Genomic DNA, 11,824 nt, shown 5'->3' on the forward strand with positions numbered 1-11,824 from the left:
AAAGTTCTCGAAATATAAATTAGAAATATAGAAATTATATAATATATTTATAAGCTAGTAATATTCAAATATTAATATTATTACTTTTAAATTAAATAATTCTATTAGTATTAAATACCTGAGCTAGTATTTCTAATTCTTTAAATATTTTATCTATTATATAAGCTATAGCTACTAGTTTTATAAATCTTCTAATATATCTAATTATATTTAATATAATAGTATTTCTTATTTATAAGATAGTAAAATAAGAAGTATTATTCTTAATCTATTAGTTCCAAAATATAGTAGCTAGATCTAGTATTTTTAAGATATTAATAAATATTTTTATTTTTTTCTAAGTTTTTAGAAATAAAATAATTACTTTCTTTAATAGTTTTATTAGTATATTATTAACTTTAGGAGTTTTATATTTATTATAATTAAGAATATATTAGATTCTTAATTCGTTCTATTTATTTCTGGAAATATTAATATCTATATTTTTAACTAGGCTATTTCCTTATTTATTATTTTTTAGAATAGTATTTTTCTGGCCTCTTATATAAAGTAGCTTTTTTCTTATCCTGGCTTATTTTTAGAAAACCTCTTTAGCTATTTCTATTTTTTTCCCTTTTTCTTTAATAAGAAACCCGTTATAGTATTAATAGAAATACTATTTATAGTCAAATCTTAATACTATTTATAGTCAAATCTTAATATTATTTTTTAATTCCAGAACCTGAAATATTAGTAATTCTAATATAATTTCCTTTAAGATAAAGTAGCTATTTAGATTCCCTAGATATAACTTACTTATTTCTATATATAGATCCCGGTTAGCTAGTTCTCTTTTCTTTTTCTTATTTAGTAAACTAGATATCTCCTATTAATTTCTGGATATTTTTAAATCAAGTATTTAAATTATAATTAAATTCTTTTCTTTAGACTTAAGAAATAATTTAGTTAAACTATTAGTATTTACTAGTAAAGAAAAAGAAAAAACTTTTTTATTTAGGCTTAAATAGCCCTTTATATTATCTTTTATTAAATTAGTAAATGTATCTATAATTTATAAGTTTTTTTATTAGTAAATAATAGAACTAAAAAATATAGATATATTCTGGATTAATATTATTATTCTTATTCCTATTATAATATTTATAGCAAATTCGTTTTCTCGGTTCTAGATCTATATTATAGGCTATATTAACTTAAATAATATTTTCTAATTATATTTGAGACTAATTTCTTTTAAAATATAATTATTTAGATTCTTTATCTATTTTAGTTTAACTATTATAGCTACTATAATATTCTCTATAATTTCTATTATAACTTCTAATATATTCTTTCTAAAAACCTGAATTATATTTATTAGGCTATTAATATTATTATATTTATTATAATTAACTAGATTATATAAATAGGCTATAGATATCTTTCCGAATTATAATAATAATTATATTAAGTCATTTCTATAAATTCTCTTAAGTTATAGTAATAATAAATAGTTTTTCTAGATTTTTTATTAGCTAGTTAATATTATTTTCTTTAGGTTTACTACTTTTAATAGGTTTTATATAATTAGCTATAGGCTAGGTTCTTTTTTTACTTATGTCTATAATAGTATTAGGAAATATAATAAAAAGAACTAATAAAAAACAATTATTTTCTAGTTTAAAAACTATATTATAAACTATTATATTTAAGTATTCTTATTTAAATCTGGATATATCTAGATTATTAATAATATTAAAATAGTATTTCTTTTCTTTATACTAATAAAATATTATTATTTTCTTATATATTTTACTATATTTATAAATAGAAATATTTATAGGCTTAAAGTTTATATTTTTAAAAATATAATCTCTTATTAAAATAAATAATTTTATTTATTTCTTTTCTTTTTAATAACTCTTTTAATACTTTATTAAATATATTAATATAAGACTTAGAAAAAATCTCTTTATTCTAGGCTTATATAATAATCTAATTAAGAAAGTTATAGCTAATTTTAAGTATTTCCCAGTTATATTCTCGGGATTCTTTTAGTAAGGCCTTAAAAAACTTAGTTTCCTAGTAATTTCCTAAATTATTAGTATAGTATTCTAGTATAGCCTTAATTTAATTCTTATAAATAAGAGAGATATAATAAATAATTCTCTCTTTTTTAATATTATTAGAAATATAATAGTTCTTATATATATTTATATATTATTTCAAGAATATAAAGATATTACTTTTCTAAAACTATAGTATTCTAAAAGCTTTTATAAATAGTAGATTTAAATCTAATACTAGTATATATTTATTCTTAGCTATATTAATCTTAATAATTTCTTTTATAATTAATTATAAGGTTTCTATATCTGAGATTTCTATTAATAAGATTCCTAAAAAAACTAATTTCTTATTTAAATATATCTTTTAATTTAGAAACCGAAATTTAGGAAAAACCGGTTAATAATAATAGATATAGTCTAGGTTCAAGTTTTAATATTAGTAATAATAAGATAATAGCTTTTCTAGTTTTATTTTTATTATTTATATATTTTTTTCTATTTTATTAGCTTAATACCTATAGTATTTTCTCTTAATTTTACTAAACTAGATATATTTAATAATATTATTAAAGGTAATAATAAAAATAATAAATATAATTTTATTAATTTCTCTAATATTTCTAAATTCTCTTCTTTTTCTTTACTTAGTATTCTTTTCTTTCTTTAAAAGCTTCTTTAGATTATTTATATAATTTCTTATTTCTAATTTCTTTTTAATTCTTATTTCCGATTTCTATTTACTATTTTACTTAAAATTAAGAATTTTTTTTTTTTATATATTTTTTCCGGATTTATAAATAAGCTTTTTTACTAAAACTAAAACTATTTTTATTCCGGGTTTTATTATAACTAAAAATAATATATAAATTAATAATATAATTTTTTATTTCTAAATACTAAAGTCTATTTCTAACTAAGATCTAACTTATATTATCTTAATATAATATTTCTTATTCTATTTCCTTTATTTTTTTTTCTTTTATAATTAGTCTCTATTTTTACTATTTCTATATATTATACTAGTAATTATATCTTATAGCTAACCCGTATTTAAGTTACTAGATATATTAGAAATTAATATAAGATACTAAAATTAATACTTATATATTCTTAATATTTTGGCTTTAGGCTTAAGGTATTATAATAATTCTTTTCTCTTCTAATTTACTAAGCTAATAATTCGCCTTATAGATATTTCTTAGAACTTTATAAAAGTAATACCTTAACTATAAAGTTTCGATTCTCTTTATATTACTTATTATAAAATATATAAGAGGGAAATTATAATAAGACAAAAACTCATATAAAGTATACTAGAATATAAAATATAATTTAATAATAAAATAATAAATTAAAAGTATAAATATTAAAATATAAATAGTATATAATATATAAAAGCTTAATTAATTAAATACTTAAAAGAGATTATTTTCTAGAACTATAGAAAAACCAGCTTTCTTATATAATTTCTGCAAGTTATATATAAAAGACTATAGCCTTTATTATATAACTAAAATAATATAATTTTTAAAGAGTACGGCCTGCTATATTATATTATATAGGCTATTTTTAGTATAAACTAATAGTTAAGCCTGGCTTAAATATCTTTAGTAAAAGAAAAATATTAGCCTAATATTTAAAGCGAGAATATTAGATACTTAATAATTAGAAAGATATGATTTTTATAAATAAAACTACTATTTAATTAAGAGATATAAGAGAAAAGAGACATATATAAAGATTAACTAGAGAAGTATATAATAAGTATTATATATATGAAAAATAGAAAGAATTTTCTAAATTTATATTTTAGGAGTCTTTTTCTTATAATAAAAAGGGGCCTTATTATATATAGGAAAAAAAGACTTTATAAAAGAAAAGAAATCGTAAAGTTAATCTTAATATAAGGAACTTATTAATTAAAAAGGCTAATAAATAGAAATAAGAAAAGAAATAAAGAAAATAGCTAAGGAAATAGAAGAAGGCTTATAAAAGGGCTCCTAGAAAATATAAAAGATATAGAAGTATAACGAGAAAACTAGTACTTATATTATAAAGAATAGATAAGAAGGAATTAATTAGTATTAATACTAGAAGAAGACCTTAATTAAGAAGCTCTTATCGTTTATAAGGAAATACTAAAAGAATTGCCCTAATACTCTTATATAAAAGAATAATATAGGACCTTATAAGTTATATTACTAGGGAGAGATTTATAATCTATAGAAAATTATAAAGATACTTTGGCCAGGAAACTCACCTAATCTTAATATAATTAAGAAAGCCTGGTTCTGGATAAAAAAGGAAACTACTAAGCGGGGACCTACTAGTAATAGGAAGAAGCTGAGAGTGAAATAGGAGAAATACTAGAAAGATCTTCTCTAGAGTAAGATTCAAGAGTAGATTATAGTAATTCCTAATTATATAAAGGAGATAATACGTTTGGAAGAGGAAAATAAGTATAAAAAGAGAGGAAGAAGGGTTAAGAGAAGGTGGCTATATATTAGATAGTTATTTAGATAGATAAAATCGAACTAATTAAAAAATAATCGAAATTAGAGATTTGGCAAGGTAAACCACATTTCAGGGGACCCTTATAGGGCTTACAGGGGACTAGGACTAGCTATAGGGAGATTAAAGTAAGACCTTACAGGGCATTTAATAGCCTTTATAAAATAATGCCCTGTATTCCCGAACTTTATACCATTGTCTTCGTATTGAATTTCGTCCACCTACTCTATTTGCGACATTTTTATGATTTTTAAAGACTAGTAAAACCATAATGCGATAGTATCGTGCCTACGATATCCGATTATATTTCTTTAATTTTATATTTTTAAATAAAATAAAACTATTTACTTTTCTTTTTACCTAGTCCAGAATGAAATAGAAAGTGCTCGGCTGCGACCGAAATGGGTTCTGGCATAAACTTCTCTAATTAGGTCTCAAATACTGAGAGATGTGGAAGAATCCGTACGCTTGTAATATTCAAGTCACACCAAAAGTCTAGTTTTATTACAAAGTCAAGTCACTGTATTTTAAGTTTGGCATGTAAATGAACTCGGGAAAAAAAACCTTTTGATTGAGTGAGTGATGGTTGTTCGAATTCGTAACTACTAATGTTCTGCATTGCTGAAAAGGCAAGATATTGGGGAGACCTCTGCTTGAGCTAGACGCTACCCATGTGTAACAAAATACTCGCAACTATCTGATAAATGAATGTTTTGTTTGGTCGAAGATTTTGGCATACCCCCAAGAATTATCGCAACACAATTTCTTGCCGCTCTCCTCCAAAAAGAAAGTTGACGAAACACATCTACTAGCCTTTTCTATCTAGAGCTTCAGCTGCGACCGGATGGTCTCGAGCGTTTGGGTACCACTCGGCACCAAATGCTTTCAGGTTTTCGATATGAATATTTACCTAACATCATTAGCTCCGAAATTATTCTCCTCGCGCCGTTAGAACAAATTCCTTACATCTGTAGTAATTGGTAATTCATTGTACCGATCCTGCAGACGAGTTAGCTAACTAGAGTTCAATATCAGGAGCTGGAATACGGCAGGACATCAGACCGTCCATAGTCCGAGGTTTGTTTAAAAAAAATAAAAAAATGAAGACAACGTTCCAAAGTTTGAGGGAAATAGGGATTGAGTGGAGTTATAGTCACTTACCCAATCAGCATCTTCCTGCATTTGAAGAGCCCACACTCCCTCGCCCTCCCACCCAAAAATAACAGGTATAGCTGTGCTCGTACAAGTATAATTCGCGGCCATAGCCCGCAAGTCATCATCGGAAATTGATCGGCGGGAGTCCTCTGCACGAGATTTGTGAGTTTGGAAGACCTATGTGATATGCCAGTGGTTATATTCAACTTACCTGCGGCGCTCCCACATCTTAAAGTGCAATCAAACCAAGCGGCCCCTCCGCCAAAATAGCTTGAGAGTGTGCCTCCATTTAAGCAGACACCCGTAGCGTAGCCGGCGGCGGCATTTCTAGCGATGCCACCACAGGAAGATGTTGAAGAACTCTGGTAGAATATGCCTATAGTAGCTGTATATAGGATGTCGAAAGCCACCCCTTGGGCTTGATAGCCACCACGGGGGAAAACGCAACAAACATTCTAAAGCCATAAGTGAACTACTTCATAGGCAAGGGGATTATCAAGAAGACGATCTCATCTCTCCCCTTTCACGGACTTACATTTGAAATACCAGGGCATACGTTCACGACAGTTGAGGTCGGGTAACAGGGGATAGAAACGTATCCTGTAATAGTGATAGCATTAACAGAATATAGCACAGCGAGAAGAAGTGATGCTAACGATAAGATCATGTTGAATTTTGGAAAGTGGAATTGTTCAAGTGGTTGGATTGTAATGTTAGAATCTGGAATGATGGCTTGCTTTAATATTATATGCCATTGGTGATATTTTGATAACATTAAACCAAGGCTGCACTGTATACTAATCATATTTCCAGCATAATGAAAGAGCAAATCATACGTCTGCCCCCGGAAAGCAATCCAATAAGTAAATTCAATATAGTCGCGCATTGTGTAGGGCCGATAAATATGCAGATTTTTGCTTAAAACTACAATTCTATTTGATACCAAATCTCTCAACACCAACATCAATATCAATATCAACATGGTTATTCACGGCCTATTGGCCATCAAGAAGCACAGCCCACTGATGCAACTAAGATCTATATTAATATTAATATCAATATCAACATGGTTATTTACTGCTTATTGACGATCAAGAGGCACAGCTCCACTAATAGAGCGAATACTCACATCCAAATCAATTTTGACATGGTTATCAATTCATACAAGAGGCACAGCTTTATTAATAGGGCGAACAATTACCGTATATCGGCATCAACATGGTTATTAACTGCTTATTAGTGATCAAGAGGCGCAGCTCTAAGCTCTGCTGATCGAGCGACCTACGACGTCTCTTCAACAAGTTGCTGACAAATATGTGAAATCAAAGAAGGCAGGTATTGGGTGGTAAACCCGGATTTGTTACGTATTAAAATACTTCTAAGGCGGACAAATAGTAAGTAATCTCAGAACTCTTGGCTGGGACTTTTCTTAAGAAGGTAGAGTTTATGGCTAACTTTGCATAAATGAAGTCTGAAATTGAATTTCATGGGATTTCAGTAAAATAGATCAGTACTTTTTCTTCGCGTATTTATAGTATCACGGCCTAGCGCTGCTAATCAGCTGCTCGTGTGGCAATAAAGCTTTCCCCCGCTTCCGTGCCGCAGCCTGACGTTTGAAGTTTGGTTAGAATGCGAGAAATCATGCCTGCTTAATGCGGTTTGATAACTACAACTCGTGCTGCCAGAAAGCCCGTATCCATACAGGGGTGAAACTTATTCTCCGACCAGCCAATCAATCCAACCCTTCCTTTTGCTAATAAAGGATGCGGACTCTTTGGCAGCAAGAGTAGTGGCCAAGCTGGTAGATTTTGAGTCGGCCCTGTTTTCAAACTCACCTATAGATAATGCGACGCCCGCACAGCTTATGGTTGTACTGCTTATGGTTGCATAGCGTCACAGCTTACGCGGTGTATAGCTTATGGATACACAGCTTGCGCGATGTAACGCTCTGTGGGTGGTTCCAACTTTCAAACTCACCGATCGCGCAAGCTGTGCAACCATAAGCAGTACAACCATAAGCTGAACTTCATAGGATTTCAGTGAAATAGATCAGCAGCTTTTCTTCGCGCATTTATAATATCCCGGCCTAGCACTGCTAGTCAGCTGCTCATGTGGCAATGAAGCTTTTCCCCGCTTCCGTGCCGCAGCTTGACGTTTGAAGTTTGGTTAGAATGCGAGGGATAACTTTCAAACTCACCCATTAAGAGGGCAGAACTCGTAATAGCTTATGGGGCGGCTCTATTTGTAAACTCACTTATGGAGAGTCCTGCAGCAATCTACTACGGCCATGTAATAGGCTCACACTTGTCAGCACCTGTGAACAATTTGAGTTACCTATACCCTTAAAATTCCCCTTGAGGTCAACATAACCTTTCACAGTACCTAGTATATCCCGCAGTCTTCAAAGCCTACAAATCATGAGATACGTCGCTCTTTGCAGCATCACCATTGCCCTAGCGTCCGTCGCCCTGGCTCAAGGCCCGCAGCCATGCTACAATCAAGCTGATCCGGACGGGTACGTTATTTATCATCCATAAGAGCTGTGTAACTCTTCTGATAACCAATAGTGGCCTGCCTAACTACTGCTATTGCTCAGATGGCAGCTGCTGGGCCATATCAAGCAACGACTGCATGCCGACGTCAAATGAACAACTTGACCCATGCCCAGTGGGAGATCCTGAATCTGGCTAGGAGGGACTGATGAAAGGAAGCTGAGACATGTGTATGTCATAGGATGCTTTCAAGTGATTCAGAGTGGTGGAAGGGGAGAACGGCTGAAAGGCCTCTGGGAGCAAAGATTGAATCTCATATATCTAGGAATTTAAGCAAGGAGCTCAATTGACTCTTTTTACTTTGTGTACAGAATGAGGTTCTCTTGGAACCAACTTGAATTTCAATAATTCCACTCGTAACGGTGATCTGAATGTGTTATTACAATATATCACCAAGCGAAAACAAATCACGGCAAAGTTCCTTATTTATGCCGATCGCCTGCCTACTGTAATCGGCGCTACTGTAGGTGTGTGGCGGCTATATTTGCCTACAAATAAACACACCATTCCCTCACCGATCATGCTTCTTCAATCTTACCTTCCTGGATTAAAAAAAGCTACCTGTTTTTCTTGTTATATTGAACATTACAAACTTATCACTGCAAAGCCCACACAAAACAACTCATCACCTCCACACTCCATTTCCCTCTCCTGTCAAAAATGGACCACAACACCCCTACCAACAATATTAAAACCTGCGACCTCTCTCAGAAAACAAAAGCCGAGCTCTTAGATATCGTTTCTAAACTTCCCCCGCCAATAGAGTCCTACTCCGCGAAGAATACACTTTTCGGGTGGGCGGATGACGGAAAAGGGGTCTGGGTTCTGCCTGCTTCCAAAGAGAATTTTGAGCGGTTTGAGGAGATTGCTAAATTGAAGCCAAACATGGGACATGATAGTAATGGGGTGCATTGTGAGATTATGAAGGAGGCTGGAGCGGAGTTTTTTAAGGATTGGAGGGACAGTGATAGGGCGAGAGGGGTGAAGGAGATGAGAGAGGGGAGTGGGTGATGGAGCTGGAGCGTCAACAATCTATTTCTATGGCTTCAGCACCACGACTTTATTGATGTCGATCTTTGGGGAAAAGTCCAGCTGCTTCTACTTCTAGGCAGATTTCATGCGTCTGAGGAAAACACATATCGCAAAGTCCATGAAGCTCTGGCAGCTGATCATTATAATCAAACGTGCAGTCATTAGTCTTCTCGATGTCTCTTCTTTCTTGCCTAGAACCTATTGTCAACATGAATTCGGAGTAAGGATCAATGACTGCATGATGGCAATGAATACTGCTTCTTTCCTCTAATGAGACATGGCAGGAAGAGAATGGCAGAACCTCGATATCTCGATGTCAAGCTAAATAGGCTGAATGAGGATTTTGATCCTTTATCAGTTCAACATTAATGTTTTCAAAAAAATACTTCGTTCTAAATCCAAGGTTCCCCGAACTCCAGGCCTCCACTAACAACCAACAGTTCATGTTTCCTAGCCCCTGCTAATATTGTAGATTGGTTTGTGATGTCCAAACTGCATATCCAGAGATCAGTACCGAGAAAGTATAATACTGGACCCGCCATCGCAATAATTTGACGTACGCGGTGGACTTGGCCACCGAAATCTCCTATTCTTCGGACTCAAGTTCTAGGAGTTCAAGCTCTGGGCGCTCACCATAGGTTTTGGTGTTGATTGGTATATTACATGACTTTGGTATTGTTGGTGTTGTCAGGACGACAGCCACTAGCCTGAGCCCACTGTATCTAGAACACTGCTTCCTCTGGCTCTTTTAGCCCTTTAGACTGAATATCAATACTCTGCATACACCCATTTGTCAGTTATGAGCCCGGCCTTATAGCTATTGCATTGTAAAATGCGATTCCTGCTACGCAACCCCCGAGAAAGACACCTAAAACGCGCACCAGACGCCTGGGCATGTGCGCTGAGCCTGCAGGAACAGCTGCAGAGTCCTCACGCACAACCACGATTTTGTAACGAGCTAAACCATAATTCTGGATGGCGATAGCTTGGATTCATGACCCTAGCTATCTAAAAACCAGTTACAAGGTTGTGAAAGCTCAAAAGTCGGTGAGTGTTGAGGGTAGGCGCAAAATGCAGAGTTTTCAGTCTCCGTCAGAGAAACTTCTTTAGTAACGCCAACTGCTTTAGAAGGACGTTAAAACCCGACCTCATTGTACACGATAGGACCCTATTGAGTCAAAGAACCCATCGAATCAACCGTTAGAACCGTCAAAACAACCAGATCTTCGAGCACCTTTAGACGTCGATAAACCTCGCGAATCTGCTTCGACAAACCTCACGAAAATCCTACCTCTCGGCGAACCTTCCTCTCTACGAATCCTTTTACGAACGTACGAATAGACAAGATGAGCACTGTGGTATCGAAGGAGAAGCTAGTGATAACGGAGCATGGGCAGTACAAGGTGTGCATACGAGCAAAGAGGCTACTGGCAGAACAGAACAACCTGTGGGATACCTGTAATCCAGACCTCCCTGTAGAGAAGCTTAGGGCCATCGTAAAACCTGAGTTCCCTGGCCCTCATGCGCTCAAGAGAAGCATTGTCTACGTGGAAGTGCCTGTAGCAGAAGGTGCGCCCCTTTGCAAAGCCCAGGCTCTCGTATTCCGAGAACTGCTCTGCTCTCTGATCTCACCAAGGACGAGACTGATGACCTAACCAGGGCTCGTACCATGTTCCCCTTGGTGTACAAGACCTGGGAGGCAGAGGCAAAAGCCTATACGGTTCTCTTCGGGGACATCTATAATTCAGTCGATCCAAGCTTTCATCCACTACTCGACGACTGTACAACTGTCCACGAGCTTCTACAAGCCTGCCAGAAGGAATACAAGCCATCAGAGGTAGCCGTGGAAGACAACTTGCTTAAGCGTTGGGAGTAGCTTTCAAGGGCACCTAACATCGACGGCATACCGGCTTGGATCTCAAAATGGAGGCATATCTACGTTGAAGCAGGGAAAGAAGGCATCGTGGAGCTCAAAAATCGAAAGGCAATATCTGCTCTCCTGGCTGCGGTAGAAATACACGTCTCAGTTGCTTGGGCGGAAACAGAGAGAGTCTTAGTGGGCAGAAGTAAAGGAAAGGCCACGTTCGAACGACGTCTGTGAGTCGTTCCTGGAATACTGGAGGGAAAATGAGACTGTAATGAGGGCAGGAAAGAGGACAGGAAATAGAAGGACAAGGCACGGCATTTTTGCAGTGGCCACAAATAAGACGAGGGAGTCGGTATATTACAACCATCGCTCTCTGGGAAGACCAACAAGGGGGAGTACACCCATTGCATCTGCGGATCTGACGAGCACAAGCTTGCTAGATGCCCTTACGCAATACATCCTTTGCGTCTTTCAAGCTGGAAAGGCGATAGAAAGACTCAGGAGCGGGTAGACAAGATCGAGAGGAGACCAAGGCTTGCTCGACTTGTAGAGAAGTACACCGCCAGTGAAGCGTTTTTGAGGAGGATGCCGGAGGTCCAGGGCATACCATATAGGAGCAGTTCAAAGCCCACCTTTTTGACTCGATTTGCGATATCGAT

At 34.3% G+C, this 11,824-nt stretch overlaps 1 protein-coding gene across 1 annotated transcript; it reads right to left on the reverse strand.

Annotated features, from left to right (window-relative positions):
* Positions 1 to 5,108: 5,108 nt before the first annotated feature.
* Positions 5,109 to 6,489, reverse strand: K444DRAFT_608256 (uncharacterized protein). The gene is made up of 5 exons (XM_024879344.1): positions 6,250 to 6,489; positions 5,926 to 6,169; positions 5,721 to 5,863; positions 5,526 to 5,558; positions 5,109 to 5,469 (listed from the first exon to the last, which is right to left on the reverse strand). Exons 1-5 carry the CDS (start codon positions 6,379 to 6,381, stop codon positions 5,368 to 5,370), a joined length of 654 nt encoding a protein of 217 aa, XP_024742590.1. The 5' UTR covers positions 6,382 to 6,489; the 3' UTR covers positions 5,109 to 5,367.
* Between the last annotated feature and the right edge of the window lie 5,335 nt (positions 6,490 to 11,824).

Source organism: Hyaloscypha bicolor, assembly GCF_002865645.1.
Source record: "Hyaloscypha bicolor E unplaced genomic scaffold K444scaffold_16, whole genome shotgun sequence".
NCBI classification, from domain to species: domain Eukaryota; kingdom Fungi; phylum Ascomycota; class Leotiomycetes; order Helotiales; family Hyaloscyphaceae; genus Hyaloscypha; species Hyaloscypha bicolor.

What these genes read in the sequence shown, in the direction of transcription:
- K444DRAFT_608256 (XM_024879344.1), bottom strand. Translation starts at nt 6,381, where the DNA reads ATGATCTTATCGTTAGCATCACTTCTTCTCGCTGTGCTATATTCTGTT. An exon ending in TATGCCCTGGTATTTCAAAT is followed by an intron (nt 6,170 to 6,249) that starts GTAAGTCCGTGA and finishes TTATGGCTTTAG; the next exon opens with AATGTTTGTTGCGTTTTCCC. An exon ending in TGCAGGAAGATGCTGATTGG is followed by an intron (nt 5,559 to 5,720) that starts GTAAGTGACTAT and finishes ACTCGTCTGCAG; the next exon opens with GATCGGTACAATGAATTACC.